The following is a 17,500-nucleotide window of genomic DNA, read 5'->3' as shown; positions in this document are numbered from 1 at the left end:
ACTGGGGGTATGGGCTGGCTGGCTATATGCTGGGGGCGTGGGCTGGCTGGCTATATACTGGAGGCATGGGCTGGCTGGCTATATACTGAAGGCATGGGCTGGCTGGCTATGTACTGGGGGCATTGGCTGGCTGGTTACATACTGGGGGCGTGTGCGCTGGCTGGCTATATACTGGGGCCGTGTGTGCTGGCTATATACTGGGGGCATGGGCTGTCTGCATATATACTGGGGCAGGCAAGGAGCTGACAGACTATATACAGGTGGCATGGGCTGGCTGACTATATACTGGGGATGGCTATATACTGGGGGCAGGAGGCAGGCTAGCTATATACTAAGGGGAGGCTGTGACCAATGCATTTCCCACCCTAGGCTTATACTCGAGTCAGTAGATTTTCCAGTCTTTTTGTGGTAAAATTAGGTACCTCCCCTTATATTGGGGTTGGCTTATACTCAAGTATATACGGTAAGCAGCATCCAAAGTGGCTAGCAGCATCTTATCTCACCATTAGGCTACATTCACACACATGTATGGGGGACGTATATGCGGCCGATATACGTCCCCCATACACTTCTATGGGCCCACAGCCCTGTACAGGAGTGGTACGGTGCAGCACACGTGCGGCACCGTACCGCTCCGTAGCCCGGGAAAAGATAGGACATGTCCCGTGCCGTGCGTGCGCTGTATCTTCCTATGGAGAGGGGCGGGGTTGAGCTGCGCTCATCCCCTGCTCCTCTCCGCAGCGCCGAAGTATGCCCACCGTACTACGGTATGGCGGGCATACATTGTGTGAATGTAGCCTTATCTGTAGAAAATAGTTATATACTGTCTAGTATTTTAATAGAAAATCAGGACAAAGGATCCTCGGATGGACAAAGCCTATTAGATAAATTTGAGATATCATCAGTGGCGTAACTACCGCCGTAGCAGCCATAGCGGTTGCTACGGGGCCCGTGAGCTTAGGGGGCCCGGGCGGTGGCACAATCACAATGTTTGCAGACTGTGCTGCACTTGCGTATGCGGTCCAACCGCCGCCCGGGCCCTGCTATACGGCGCATTAAGGTAACGGATCGATCCCACAGCCCACCCCCCCCCTCTTTTTCCCGCCCACCCCAGTGTTTGTGTCCTGCCCCGCTGCTTCCGCGGGCGCCCGCCAAGATGCTTATGCTACTGCTCGGCCGACACGTTGCTCCCTTTGGCTGCCGGGCCAGTACCCTGGTCCCGCAGGCACCCGATACACTAGTCCTGCAGCTACCCGCCCGTCCTCAACGCTGCTCTCACAGCTGCCTGGCCAACATGCAGCTCCCGCAGCCGCCCGCCTGATCCCTGATCCCGTGGCCGCCCAGCCGGCACACTAGTCCCGCAGTTGCCCGCCCTTAATGCTGCTCTCACGGCCGCCCTCAACGCTGCTCCCGCGGCCGACTGCCATCAACGCTGCTCCCGAGGCCGCCCAGCATCCACATTGCTGCCGCGCCCGCCCGACCAGCGTTCTCCTAGGCTTGCACGATGCCACAAAGAAACAGCACAAGAAATGGAAGAAATGTATGTATGTATAGTTAATGAATGTATGCTATGTGTGTATTTGCTACAGTATATGCTGTATGTTTGTGTGTATTTGTATGTGTGTATTTGCTGTATATACTGCATGTATGTGTGTATATACTGCATGTATGTGTGTATATACTGCATGTATATGCAGTATGTGTGTAAACACTGTATATACTATGTGTATATGCTGTATATACTGTATGTGTGGTTATATGCTGTATATACTGCATGTATGTGTGTATATACTGCATGTATGTGTGTATATACTGCATGTATATGCAGTATGTGTGTAAACACTGTACAGGCAGTCCCCGGGTTACGTACAAGATAGGGTCTGTAGGTTTGTTCTTAAGTTGAATTTGTATGTAACTCGGAATGTATATTTTATAATTGTAGATCCAGACAAAATATTTTTTGGTCTCTGTGACAATTGGATTTTAAAAATGTTGGGTTGTTGTAAGAACCAGGATTTACAATAAAGCTTCATTACAGACACATTTAATAAGGTTATAGCTGTTTATTGTAGCCTTGGACTAAAGTACAGTAAGTTACCAACATCCAGAGGTCCGTTTGTAACTAGGGGTCGTATGTAAGTCGGGTGTTCTTAAGTAGGGGATCGCCTGTATATACTATGTGTATATACCGTATGTGTGGTTATATGCTGTATGTATAAGTATTATGTGTGTATATACTGTATATAGATTCAGTATGTGTATATGGTGTTTTTATACTTCATGTATATGTATATGTATACCGTATGTAAAAGAATATGATGTATGTATATAAACAGTATGCATGTAACTTTATATACATTGAGTTTGTATATACTGTATGTATTAGTGTATAAATGTATATATGAGTACATAAATGTGTGCATATGGGTGTATACGTATGTATGTGTGGACGAGTATATAAAAGTGAGTGTAGAATGTTATGTTGTGTATTTAAGTGTATAAATGTGTGTGATTGTATAAACGTGTGTGTATTTATGAATATTTTTAAGGGGGGCCCCATGCAAAAATCTGCTATGGGGCCCTGCCTCTCCTAGTTACGCCACTGGATATCATTTTATAGAGATTGTTTAGTAAATACATTCCTAAGATTGTATCACACTTATCAAATGTATTTTGGCATCTACAACATGTGTACGTGTGATACTGTGGTTGAAATATGTTCAAGACCATGAAAAAATGTCAGCTATGTATTTGTAGTGTTCCAATGCTAAGTCCATTAGTCCCTCATTGAGATGTGCACTTATTGATAACATTTATGGTATCTACAGCAATGAATTTAGCTAGCTTAGGTCATGATAAAATAGGCAATGGCACAATATATCACCCCTTCCATTTAGCAAAGGTTACTTAAAACTCTGATCTTTTACCCCCATCATCACAAGTACAAGACATTCTACTGAATTTTACAGTAATCTTTGCATGCATGAAATGTCACTACATTAATTGAAAAGCTGCAATTTATATAAAAGAAATTCATATAAATACTTAACAATTTTGGTATAAAGTAATACCTCAATTTTGTGTAAGTTATCCACAATTTAGCAATTCACCTAAAAATTATTGAGTCAGGACAAGCCTACTACTACAAAGCCGTCAGAGCAAGAAAGTGCTGGGATATTACTGATTCCTTTGTGTTTTAAATTGGATCAAATAAACTATTCTCTGAAGAGCAAAGGACTTGATGTTAAATATAATGAAGCACATTTACTTACGATCCCCGCTGTGCGTTGTCCCACAATCATGCACTATGGCGATTCACAAAGATTGTGCGCCCGATTTCCTGCATCTGTCATTCCTCCGCTCAGGTCCGCTGGAGTTCACCATCTTGTTCCCGGTGCATGAAAGTGCATTGTCTTGCAACACAATTTTAAAGTTGAATCCGGCGCTCAGTCCGAATCCGTCAGATCGTCTGACAGCCCCCTGATTTCTGTCGCATAAAAATCTGATTGCGCATCCCCTTCTAAACACCTGTCCCAGTGGCACGATCCCTGAAAATGTCGGAAAACCCGACGGAAATGTGGCTGCGGGACCCTTAGCAAATAACCCCCAATATGTGTGAACCTGACCGTTGATGACCGGGCACATAGGACTAGTTAAAAATTAACAAATGTTCAAGGTTTTCTTTAATTTTAATTTTTGTTAGGAGTTAAAGTTACAAAAACCGGAAATGTATAGTAGTATAGCACAATGAGGGAAGGGAAGTCAGGGTAAAAATATCCTGTGTGTCATCTTCCACCTTGTTATGTACACATAGGGCACCTTATATGAGGATGTGTTTGGTTCAGTGTTGGAGGAATAGACCTCTTACATCCTCTGCTTGAAGTGGTAGTATGGGGCCTGTAGTGGATTACATCAATTTCTCAATCATGAAATATATGTGTTCCCGCAGACTTTTGTACAACACAACAAATGTGTTTTGTTCAATTTGTTCAACAAATTAGTAGCACATGGCAGTCTACATCAGATTTGATCTGATATGCGCATTACCTCATAGGTTTAAGCATCTCTCTCTGTATCTGCTGTATCACGGGTGGTCCTGCGACCCATATCGTGGGTCGCAGGCTCACCCATGCCTCTCGCCTCTTGCCAGGGCGTCGCAAGCGCAACTTACAGGTCCCGGCTCCTGCTATTTCCTGTCCGGCCCCGGCTGCTGCTGCTTCGTCCTGTCTGGCCCCGGCTGCTGCTGCTCCGTCCTGTCCGGTTCCAGCTGCTACTGCTCCGTCCTCCTCGGCCATGCGCGCGTCGGCTTCTGCAGATTTAAAGGGCCAGCGCGCCAATAATGGATGCTGGTCTTTCTAAGGTAAACCATATAACCCTGCCTCTTCCTGTTACCCTTGCCGGATCTTCGTGCCTAGAGCCACGCCTGGGAATGACCTGGTGGTACCACGCCGCAGCAAGTCCAACCCGGTTTGCTGCGGGCTCTGGTGAAAACCGTGTGCTCCAGTCCCAGGTAGTGGCTTGTGTCATCGTCCGCAGTGGTTCAGAGGATCCACAACCTCTAAGCCTAACACACCCTTTCCCTTATTAGTACTCAGAATGACTACATCTTTTTTGTCCCTGTGGTGTAATAACAGCAGGTTTCCACCATGAAGACTATCACATTCTCCATTTTGCTTTTTTTTTTTTTTAACCCCTTAGGGACGTGGCCCTTTTTCGTTTTTGCATTTTAATTTTTCACTCCCCACCTTCAAAAATCTGTAACTTTTTTATTTCTCCATGTAAAGAGCTCTGTTGGGGCTTGTTTGCTGCGTAACAAATTGCACTTCATAGTGATGGTATTTATTATTCCATGCCGTGTACTGGGAAACGGGAAAAAAATTCAGAATGCAGTGAAAATGATGAAAAAACGCATTTGCACCGTTTTCTTGTGTGCTTGGATTTTACATCTTTCACTGAGTGCCCCAAATCACATGTCTATTTTATTCTTTGGTTTGGTACGATCACGAGGATACCAAATTTGTACAGGTTTTATAATGTTTTCATACATTTAAAAAAAATTAAAACCTTCCGTACAAAAAAAAATTCTTCATTTTGCCATGTTCTTGCGCTAATAACTTTTTCATACTTCAGTGCACGGAGCTGTGGGTAGTGTCATTTTTTGTATGGGCTTTTGATCACTTTTTATAGAATTTTTTATATTTTTCAAAATGGCAAAAAAGTGACATTTTCAACTTTGGGCGCCAATTTCCGTTGCGGGGTTAAACTCCGGAAAAATTTGCTAATATATTTTGATAGATCGGACATTTTGGGACGCGATGATACCTAAAGTGTTTATGATTTTTACTGTTTATTTATATTTATATCAGTTCTAGGGAAAGGGGGGTGATTTAAACTTTTACTTTTTTTACTATTTTTTCATTTTTTTTTTTTTTAAATGTAATTTTTTTTTACTATTATTTAAGATCCTCCAGGGTAATTTAACCCTGCAGGGTCCGATTGCTAATACTATATACTGCAATACTACTATAATGGCTATTATAAATTATTGCACATGGCAATGAGACTCTAGGCTGCCATAGCAACCGATCGCCGCCCTCCGATGACATTCCAGGGGGCGGCGATCGTCCATCCAAGATGGTGGCGCCAGCACCGACGGCGGCAGTGACAGGTGGGTGTTGGCTGTTTTATACAGGTCTCTCCATACACCCCTTGTCGCGCGAGGACGATATAGTTCGTCCTCGGTCGCCAAGGTAACAGAGATTGGGGAAAACCTTTGCGTTATTTTTTTCTGTATGTACCACATGCTCCCATATTTGCCTCTTGCAGGTATTGGATAAGGGGAATACTTGTGTAAAAATTGTGTAAAAATCCAGCTAAGCATCCTAGTGGCTCTAGTTGACTATCCCTACCCTGGCATATTCCAGAAACAGATGTGTATTGTGTTGTGCTTTCATATAACAGCAGTTATGTCATATCTGGCCCCTTTTGATGGAAGGAACTTAGTGAAATGTAACCTTCCTCTGAATGTTAGAAGTGACTAAATAATATAGAAATGGTCTAATTTCATAAAGACGGTTATAATTTGGAGGACACTGACTGTTATCATTCAAATGGAAAAATTTCAAGAGTACATCTTAGCAATATCTGGACAGATGAAAAACTTGGGGTGCTGCTTTTTTACAATTACCATTGCCAGCAGGCCGGCTCCAGGTTTCGGCGCTCCAGGCCCTTGGGTGACAGATCCTCAGTGGGTCCTTTGCAGAAAACTCCCGTAACGGCATGGATTCATTATATACAGCCTCCTCACCCCCATATATATGCACCCCCATGGATTAATAAAATGCAGCCACCTTCCCTCCATAGATTAATTATATACAGCCCAGGCTCCCCTCCACCAACCATAGTTTAATTAAATGCTTTTCCTCTCCCCCACATGGATTATATGCATCCCTGTCACCACCCATTATATGCAGATCCCTCCTCACCCCACATGCATTATATGCAGCCCCTATTCTCCCCCATAACATTATATGCAGCCCCCTCCTCACCCCACATGCATTATATGCAGCACCTCTTCTCCCCCCAAACATTATATGCAGCCCCCTCTTCACACCCCATACATTATATGCAGCCCCCTCCTCACCCCACATGCATTATATGCAGCCCCTATTCTCCCCCATAACATTATATGCAGCCCCCTCCTCACCCCACATGCATTATATGCAGCACCTCTTCTCCCCCCAAACATTATATGCAGCCCCCTCTTCACACCCCATACATTATATGCAGCCCCCTCCTCACCCCCCCATACCTTATATGCAGCCCCCTCCTCACCCCCTCCAGTCATTTTATACAGCCCCCTCCCTATCCCCCCATTCATTATTAACAGCACTTCCTCATCCCCCATTCGACTGGGAGGTAGTAAACATTACCCATTTAACTACACATTAAGGCACTTTAGTAAAGATACATAATCCTACCCGTAACATTAACCCCATAAACCATTTATAACTAAACATAACTAAGAAATTATGACACGAGGCTTCCTGTTGGGCAGAAAAGGTCACAGCTATTTATTGCTGATAAACACAATTATTATTATTTTAATATTCTCAAAATCAACCGCAATCTCCGTCCATCTCTTTGTAAACCATAGCTGCCCGAAGCGGTTTGCTCAACCGGACTCCCGAATTAGCACTTCGACTTCCGGGCAAAATCCACATCAATTCTCATTTTCCGTCAGCTGTGACTTGAGATGATCACCGAAAACCATTATTACTTAATACTTTTAAAAAATGAACCACAATTTTCATCCATCTCTTTGTAAACCATAGCTGCCCTAAGCAGTTTGCTCAACTGGACTCCCGAATCAGCACTTCGCCTTCCGGGCAAAATTCACATCAATTCTCATTTTCCGTCAGCTGTGACTTGAGTTGATCACTGAAAACCGAAAACATTAAAACACAAAAACCAAGTAACAGTAGGGAGGGAGGGAGGGACAACTTGAAGATGGCGCGGGCAAGAGAAAGTGCAGGCCCAGTGCCCGCCCTATAAAGGCTCAGCTATGGGAGGGATTGAGCAGCAGCAGGGAGGAGAAAGGAAGCAAATACCACCCCTATTTAAAGTGCAAACGTCCCATGTAATAAATTGCAACACTAGGACACCCCCAGTCAGTGGGCACCCTCCTTATGCAGTCGGGGGCACCCTTCAATTATATAGAGCCCCTGTACACCCCCCAGTCATTATATACAGTCTCCTCCTCATCCCCCCATTCATTATATACATCCCCCTCCCTATCCCCCATTCACTATTAACAGCACCCTCCTCATCCCCCCATTCATTATATACAGCCCCTCCTCACCCCCCAGTCATTATATACAGCCATTCCTGACACTCCCCCAGTCATTATATACAGTCTCCTCCTAACCCCCCCCCCCCATTCATTATATACAGCACCCTCCTCCACCCCCATGGTCTAGTAAAGGTGACCATTTAAAATAAAAGAATAATTCTCACCTCAGTCTTCTTCTCAGGTGCGGAGCTTCCCCTTCGCCGACTTCCTCCTCCTGCCAGCAGCCGCACAGCACTTCACATGCACAGACACGCGTCAGCGTCCTGCAGCACACAGAGCGGCTCCACCAGGCTGCTGGGGATGGGGATTTGGCCACGAGTGGGCCCTCCCAGCAGCTGTGGGCCCTGGCACTTGCCGGGGTTTGCGGGCTGCTGGCGCTGGCCCTGATTGCCAGTGTTAATGCCAGGAACCATTTAAAATTCTTCCACATTTGGGAGCATCCATTGCCCAGACCTGTCACAATAAAAGCAAGGATTGTGAGAAATAAACTTGGCTCCATATAAATTAGTTTCTTTAACAAAACATGCAAGCTATTAGTTAGTTACAGAACTGAAAAAATGTAGAGGGTTATATCCAGTAACATCTATGTCAACACCGGGCACAGTATTAAATTCTGGAACAAATTGACTCCACGTGTATCTCTCTGCTACAAGCTGACACCTCTCTACTGGTGCTAGGCAAGTCAGGATTTAGTGCGAACATTTGGCAGGTCTTTAGTAGTGTAAGGTATGTCTGGATCTTGTGCTCTGGTTCTGTGGGTTTTTGATGCCAGGTTAGTGTCCACACTACTGCCAAAGCTTTCTGACCCACTCTCATTAAAGCCTGGAAAGGTAAATCCTTTCATTATCTGTCTCACAGCAGTTTGTTTGCCTCCTCTGCACTATAAAGACATGTTAACTATTAAAACACTATCAACAACGGTAAAGAACTGACATCTCTCTCTTCTTCTCTCTTTATAAATGTAAAATGCAAAACCAATGAATGGAACACAATACAACACGATCAATGAACCTACAAAACTGACCTATTTATGTGAATCCAATGTACAGACCTTACAATCGCTATATATAACACTCTCAATGAATGTACAGAATTGTAGCAACAGTGTATTTGTATAATTTCATAGATTTTTTTTCTCTTCTTTTCTTCTGCCCTACCTCTTTATCTGTATGATATAGAAGGTATGTATTACAGCAAATATATATTTTTTTCTTCTTTTTTCTTCTTCATTTCTTCTTCCCCACCTGCCTAAACTAATTACTAGAGGAGGAAAGTGATGCTTTATAGCATGAAGAACTGTGGGGCATATTTACTAAGGGAAGGCGACCGCATTTCCGTCGGGTTTTCCAATGCTTTCAGGGATCGCATCGCACGCAATCGGATTGTGTCGCAATCACGCCGGCTTTCACGCGACATAAATCAGGGGGCGGGCTGACGGACAATCCGACAGATTCAGACAATGCCTGGGATTTAACATTTAAAATTGTGTTGCATCCAATGCACTTACATACACCGGGAGGAAGATGGTGAACTCCGGCGGACCTGATCGGGGAAGCTACACATGCAGGAAATCAGACGCAGGATCTTCATGAATCGCAGCAGATGGGCAGTCCAGCGGACAACGCAGCTCGGAGATCACGCAGGGACCAGGTAAGTAAATGTGCCTCTATATCTGCAGCTCTGATACAATTTGTCTTCTCTTTCTCTAAATTTGGATGCTGTGAAAGGAAAGTAAAAAATGACTAAGAAATCTGACTTTCCGATGATGACCATGATTGGTTGGTAATAAATATGTATTAATTATGAAGTTGGATATTCCTTATATTCCTTATAAGCTGTGACTCCTACAAATGCTGAAAATAAAGCGATCAATTGAATCCACATTGCCCTTGATTATCCCTATCTGTAGGGGTTACACAGGTTAGACGCATTTCAATTAATACTGATGTGCCATCACTTTATAAAATGGGAATGTATTATACTTTGCTAAATTATTTTGAAAGGTGAAAATAACTATCTGATGTATGCATACTGCAATTATCAGTCACTTCTAGGTATAATATTACAAATGCCATATATTTTCCAGCACCCTAAAGACCCCCAGAAATCTGTTCCCTACTTCATCCCATTATTTAGCATTTTGTAGGTTGCATATATGATGTGAGTACCGTATATTGTTATATCTTGAAATTATATTGACAAATGAAATCTTTTGCTACCATGACTCAAAGGGTTTGTCTGGTGTTGCAAGACAGACACATTGTTCAATGATTCTTTTGTTTACTTCCTTTTGCCTTCTTAAAATCATCTGTGATGATGATGTTGGCAACTTTCCAGGTAGCAATCTGCTGCCGGGCACATGAGTCCAGCAAGTCTGTCTCTTTAATGCCTAATTAAAAGAGCCACAATAATGGAATCCTATGGGTGACAGCTTCACTAATACGGTTCGGTATGTAATGTATCCTTAGGAAGAACAGTCTCCCTCCTCTTCATCATAATCCCTTTTTCTTATTTACTTTGTAATAATTTATTTTTTCATAAGACAAGTGCCCAGAGCATCAATCCATTCAATTCAGTGGCTATGACCACAACCTTCAGGTGGTCATGCTTTTTCTGGAAAGGATCTTTACTGTAAAGGAGCTTTAGTAAAAATAAATTACAGGTAGCTTTTGGTGAAAAGAAAATATTAACTTAAGTGCAGTATGACAGATTGTTACCACTAACCTATATTTACCTCTCTTAGACTTTTTTGACACTTTTATGACTTGTCTGACCAAGGGGGTGTGGTGTTCGGAAAAAGGTAGCATGCTCGGACAGTGCACCACAATGTGGCACTGCTAAGACCAACTAAAAGTAGGTCTAAAGTAGAACTCAACAGTCTCACACTACACCAGAATTGATCATCACAGTGATAAATTTGGCGCAGCAAAAGACTAGTGTTTTCTAACTCTCCACTGTCGAGCAGGGACACATAGATGAAACGTAATGAAAAATCTCTTTAATAATAATGTAACGTTCAGTGCCAGGGTAGATATTTAAGCCCTTTATTAATCATCCTCCAATGCTATAATCCTATAATGCTGGGAGTCTGGTTCCTGCATAGTGCCCAGTCCTGGAAATACATCTGCCATACTAACCGTATTTCACAGACCAAATATGGTCGCACAAAACCAGCCCATAATGAAAGCATATTGGATTCAATAAACAGAGATGCTAGAAATATGTGTAGGCATGGGTTTCCAATCTTTTTATTTAAATAGGTGATTTGACTTTCAGGGGGTACAAGGCTAGTATCCTGACCTTAATGAGTTCTCACACATCTAGTCCTGAGGGGTTATAAAGGTGCACCTGCTAAATGCTAGGGTTGATTAGGCAGAAATAATTTACCATGATGGAAGAAGCCAATAACACATGTGGTTTTCCACTTGGCTGCATTTTTGCCTATCATAGTCCATTAAGGCATGAATCTTTCCAAAGTCAAAAGACTGGAAAGTAAAAGCCTTGATGGGGATGCAAATTATTCTCCCTTCATTAATTACCACAGCAGGGAAGGCTGCCCCGCTCTTCTCTAATTATGTTGATTCAATTAAACCTAGAGATTGAGGAGAAGAAGCAGAAGAATTCAGGTGGTGAGCAGCTCGTGACCTGGTCGATATAAACAATGCTTGACCTAAGATGTCCATCCAGTTGCTAGTAGACTGTATATTATTGCCTCATCTGCTAGCTTTTATATGAGTTTTATTCAATGTAATTAAATCTTTAGAAAAAACGTCAGAGGAACAATAGGCCATGTAGCATTTTTTTTAAGAATAATTAAAGCATAACTAAAATGTTGACAAATTTTGTAAATGAAAAGTGCAGATGGTATTAGTAAACTTTGTAATATACTTTATTAAAGAAATCTGTTCCTGTGTCATTTCCCCCTCTTTTCATCCTTATTTAAGCAGTTTGTGTAAATCAGCTTTATGTACTGTCTTAGGACTTTACAAACAGTCCTTGTATAGGTTAAATCCCCTCAGAGATCTGAATCACAAAGGGAAATATTCCCTTGGTATAGAAATAGTTAATTATTAGTCTTCTCATCTGTCTGAATTTGATAGAGCTGAATACAAGAGAAAGAACAGAAAATGGCACATAGATGCTGCACTCCTTGATGAAGTATGTTATAAAGTTTACTATTATCACCTGCTCTATTCATTTACGAAGTAAAATTGCCAAAAGAATTAGTTATTAGAAATTTTTTCATCTGGAAATGATTTCCAAAGATATGAAATATGTTTCTATTTTTTTTAAACCATTGTTGGTGTATAATTATGAAAGCTGCCAGCATGCCTGTGCATCTTTTGCTCTGTTAACCACATTTAATAAAATGCTTTGCACAGCGCCATTCCCATAGGTAACCACAGATTGGAGCTGACTCCTTATGGGGTATATGGGGAGCTTTCTAGGATTGATTTGTGCAGGGAGGAGGAGATAAGCTGTGACATCATCTATAGTCAGTAATGATGTAATGATGGGTCAGTGTTATCTATATAGAGGTCATTATACAGGGAGGGGGAGGAGATAAGCTGTGACATCATCTATAGTCAGTAATGATGTAATGAGGGGTCAGTGTTATCTATATAGAGGTCATCATACAGGGAGGAGGAGGAGATAAGCTGTGACATCATCTATTGTCAGTAGTGATGTAATGATGGGTCAGTATTATCTATATAGAGGTCATTGTACAGGGAGGAGGAGAAGATAAGCTATGACATCATCTATTGTCAGTAGTGATGTAATGATGGGTCAGTGTTATATATAGAGGTCATTGTACAGGGAGGGGGAGGAGATAAGCTGTGACATCATCTATTGTCAGTAGTGATGTAATGATGGGTTAGTGTTATCTATATAGAGGTCATTATACAGGGAGGGGGAGGAGATAAGCTGTGACATCATCTATAGTCAGTAATGATGTAATGATGGGTCAGTGTTATCTATATAGAGGTCATTGTACAGGGAGGAGGAGGAGATAAGCTGAGACATCATCTATTGTCAGTAGTGATGTAATGATGGGTCTGTGTTATCTATATAGAGGTCATTGTACAGGGAGGGGAGGTAAGCTGTGACATCATCTATTGTCAGTAGTGATGTAATGATGGGTCAGTGTTATCTATATAGAGGTCATTGTACAGAGAGGGGGAGGAGATAAGCTGTGACATCATGTATTGTCAGTAATGATGTAATGATGGGTCAGTGTTATCTATATAGAGATCATTGTACAGGGAGGGGGAGGAGATAAGCTGTGACATCATCTATTGTCAGTAGTGATGTAATGATGGGTCAGTGTTATCTATATAGAGGTCATTGTACAGGTAGGGGGAGATAAGCTGTGACATTATCTATTGTCAGTAATGATGTAATGATGGGTCAGTGTTATCTATATAGAGATCATTGTACAGGGAGGGGGAGGAGATAAGCTGTGACATTATCTATTGTCAGTAGTGATGTAATGATGGGTCAGTGTTATCTATATAGAGGTCATTGTACAGGGAGGAGGAGGAGATAAGCTGTGACATCATCTATTGTCAGTAGTGATGTAATGATGGGTCAGTGATATCTTTATAGAGGTCATTGTTCAGAGAGAGGGAGTAGATAAGCTGTGACATCATCTATAGTTAGTAGTGATGTAATAATGGGTCAGAGAGGGGGATGAGATAAGCTGTGAGGTCATCTTTGGTCAGTAGTTAAGGCAATCCTGATGTTTCTACGAAGGTGGTATCTTTTATTGTACTTTTGTTATGTCTGTGATACATAGGTGCTTCTGGAAAGAAAACCGTTACGAATTAGAAAGTGTGAGTCTATTTTTCAGTTAAGTGGTCCCAGGGAAAATGTCAACAACTAATACTTTTTACTTAATACATAGAATGATATGGAAAAGTGGGAGGGCTGGGAGACTAATTATTTTTCTCTTTGTTTCCATTAATCCCTAATGATATAGAAATACTGATACAGAAATATAGATGTGTAATAGTGACCTGAATCAGAAATTTTACACTATAAAACAAATGTTGTGAAGTTGCTGCAGACATTTCAACCATGGGATAAGTAAACCAACAATGGCTGTTTTTTTCATAGTTTATCTGCATTATTTTATCTTTCCAGGTGGGGGCAGTAACATTACAAATTTAAAGGTGCTCTTTCATTTGTCCAGCAGGAGGCTCTTTTTTATTAGACCGAGTCCCTATGGCACTTTCTACACTGACTGCAGTTTCTTTGGTAAAATCCTGCCAAAGTTTCCTGTTTCTTATCAAAAATTATCTGACTATTGAATCAATACTTTTTTATTCTCTTTTATAAATATTACAGGGTCTGGGGTTGCTGGTTGGTTTGCAATGACACAGACTCCAAGGTTAGCAGTCCAAATATTGAGTTTTATTCAATCCAACAGCGATATTCCAATGAAGCACATAAACAAAAACATAAAATTAACACCTGCCTATATGGGCACTAACTAAACAGAAATTGGTTTCCTCACCTATATAACAGATAGTTCTCACAGTCCAAGACCAGGAGCAAACACCTTTCTGGCTTTCAAGTCCAGCTCCACCATTGTACGCTCTCCTAGCAGACTTCTTATTCCTCACTAATGAGGACAATGCCAGAATCCTGAGTTTCCCCATTTGTGGTATGGAGGGGAAGCCTACCTGCCATTCCCTAAAAAACCCAGCCCAGTGCACAGCACATAAACATTGCAAAGCAAACATAGTTGTTTGCAGAGAAGCAAGCATTCTGGATTTTCTCACCTCATCCATTTTAGCAATCTGGACGAGATGTACATCCCCTGCAGTTTCTTACTGACCAGTGGTTTACAGTTTAGAAATACATTGTAGGGAATGAAATCTACTCAGTAAATATAGAAAACAGTATTGTCATGGGTGCTCCTGCACCCCATGCCTTGGGTCGCAGGCGCACCCATGTTTCTCTCTGTGCCCCTCCATGCAAGCAGCTGCGCTTACCTTCTCTGGCTCCAGTGGTGGTCTCCTCGCTTCGGCGTGTACATCCGCCAGCTTTCTAAGATTTAAAGGGCTAGCGCTCCGATGATTGTTGGTGGCTGGCCGCCTTCCAGATAAATTCCTGTCCCCTTCCTGTGTCCCCTTCCAGATCTTTGTGCCTCGTGCCTTAGTGAAAAGCTGTATTTAATTCCTTGTGCGCCATTTCCCATTGTGAACCCTGGTTCCATTCCTGACTATGTTCCTCTGCTGCCAGCCCTGACCTTCTCTGCCATTGACTTTAATCCCGTGCTGCCTGTCCTGACCTCCTGGCTGTCCTCAACCATGATTCTGTCTCACGATTCTGTACCTCGCCTTGGCCATCATCTCGAGCAGAGTCGCGCCTGTGGAGCGACCTGGTGCCACTTAGACTTCGCTCCCCGGTGTCGGCTTACGTCATTGCATCTCGAGGTAGCAACTACCGAGGATGGGAGACAAAAAGAGCAAAAAACTGTGACATGATCCAACAAATAAATGGGATAGTTGAGGATAGGAAGTACTGATGGAAAAAGATATGGTCTATATGGCTGTATACTCATGTACCGGGGAGAAGAATGTGTAACCGGTCACGATAGTTGATGCTCCATTTGTCCCATAGCTGCATCACGTGGAGGGACTTCCGTAATCCGTTTATTTTGAATGAAGATATGGAAGACCTACCTGTGGACGTAGGGTTTAGTGGAAGAATAATATCTCTGCATAGTAGTATGGAGCCTCTCGAGAAGGAGCACAGCTCATCCAGGGTGCGAATTAAGGAGTCAGTCTGGTTGGCATTAGGGGCATAGACATTAGCAATTGTGAAGGGGATGTTGTCAATATACACTGTTACTTTTTTAATTTTAGTTGCAAATGTGAATATTTTTGGATTTTGTTCTCTAAATTAGAAATGTTACAAATATTGCATAAATATATAAATATTGCATAATACAGTCTAAGTAACCTGCCATATATTAAGAACAACAGGTTGTGGAACAGCAACATGTTTGGAATTTCTTTTCTCGTTTTCAGGTTTGGGCTCACAGTTTTGTCATTCCTGCTAATGTGCTCAAAGCTCCGACATATTCTTCTGTATTGCAATGCTTTATTCTACAAGACTCCAGGGGCAAATCCTGGGAAATACATCAAGAAAAATGACGTCATATGGTTCTGAATTTTTAACTTTGCCTTAAGACTGAAACTAATGGCAGTTTTTGGGCGTAGTCCAAGCCTCCTTGAGAAGGATGTTTAGGCAGAATAATTTAGATTAGTAATCCACCCCAGGCCAAGATTACATAGTTTGCTCATCATTTACCCTTGATTAACATGTATATTCTTCACTTATGCATTTTAATGTTTCATATATTTAAAGGGGTTGACCACTATCCCAAAACTTTACCAGGGTAAGTATAAGACCCTAAGAGGGTCAATAAGATAGTACTGCTGGAATTGTGACCTCCTGTAAGGTTCAGTGTCCTGCAGGCTTCGAGTGGATGGAGACCGAAATGACTGCACACCCCCTTGATGATAAGCATTCCCATATTAGTGGGTGGAGGGTGTGCCAAGGTCATTCACATACCCAAACCAAATATATCAATGTTTCCAAACCAAAAATGATAGTGGGTCCATAAAATGGAAGACTTTGTCATTGTCCTCTGTATGACGTAGAAATTTGTAGAAATTTGATCCACACTGTTTTACACAGTTGCTTCAATTCTTAGAAGTAGAGCTTATGAAGGTCTCCATGAAGAGGGTTATTCCAATTTTTCAAAATATCCCCTATCCTGTTGCATTACCCAGTTTTGGCCAAGTTTTTGCTGTTGGATAGATGGGCTCACATTTGACTGTAGAATAGAGCATCAAGACTGCAGGAACACTAGCCATATGTCTGTAAACCTAGCCCAAATCATTACCCATCCACCGTTGAGCTTAATGGTTTGTGTTGAAATGATGTGTTTCATATTCATTTATTCGGAGTTATGGCCAAAGATTTCAACTTTCATTGTTTCTGTTTAAAGAACATTGAGATTAATAATTTCTCAGGTTTGCATTCACTTTCCATTCCCCATAGACTAACACGGGCTGATCCTGAACACAGTTGTAACTGTAGCCTTAGTATGTTGTGTTACGTCTGTCATTTATTCATAGTAGAGGCTACATTATGCAAAATTGGGTTTATTATTTGATTGATGTTATGAAACTTTATTCTTTTTTGGCATATTGGGGCGTATTCCAGTGCATTTCCTACAATTGAAGAACTGGCAGCTGTGCTTATTCATGTGTAACCACCGTTCATATTAGTGATTTAGAACTTTGGCACAAAAAAAAAAAAGCTTTAATGACCAGAGCATTTTTAACAAAGTTTCGTACTTCATGGTTTAAGGGCCATAACTTCCTTATTCCTTATAAAGGACTTTTTTTTTTACATTTTTAGTTTTTTGGGGGGTTAAAGTTAGAAAAACTCGAGAAAAATACCTTTTCTTTGTAATGTTTAGTATTATTTTTCTTTTGTTTTCAAATGAACTGGGTAAATTAATTTCCTAGTGTGTGATGGTTGTTTTTATGTGTGTGATGGTCTGCTTCAGGGCTGTCCGGATCTTAGAAGGAAGAAGCATAATAAACTGTATCTCCCTTGGGTCTC

The 17,500-nt window shown here is 41.9% G+C and overlaps 1 protein-coding gene across 1 annotated transcript in view; it reads left to right on the top strand.

The window, feature by feature from the left end:
* Window positions 1-5,614: 5,614 nt before the first annotated feature.
* Window positions 5,615-17,500, top strand: part of RHCG (Rh family C glycoprotein) — a 105,549-nt gene continuing 93,663 nt past the window's right edge. The window contains exon 1 of the mRNA XM_072148497.1: window positions 5,615-5,668. Coding sequence (XP_072004598.1) covers window positions 5,635-5,668 — 34 coding nt within the window. The 5' untranslated portion in view covers window positions 5,615-5,634. The remainder of the gene's footprint in view (window positions 5,669-17,500) is intronic.

This window comes from Engystomops pustulosus, chromosome 4, assembly GCF_040894005.1.
Source record: "Engystomops pustulosus chromosome 4, aEngPut4.maternal, whole genome shotgun sequence".
In the NCBI taxonomy this organism is placed as follows: Eukaryota; Metazoa; Chordata; class Amphibia; order Anura; family Leptodactylidae; genus Engystomops; species Engystomops pustulosus.
Note: the sequence above shows the minus strand (reverse complement) of the source record. Positions and strands in the feature narration are given on the sequence as shown.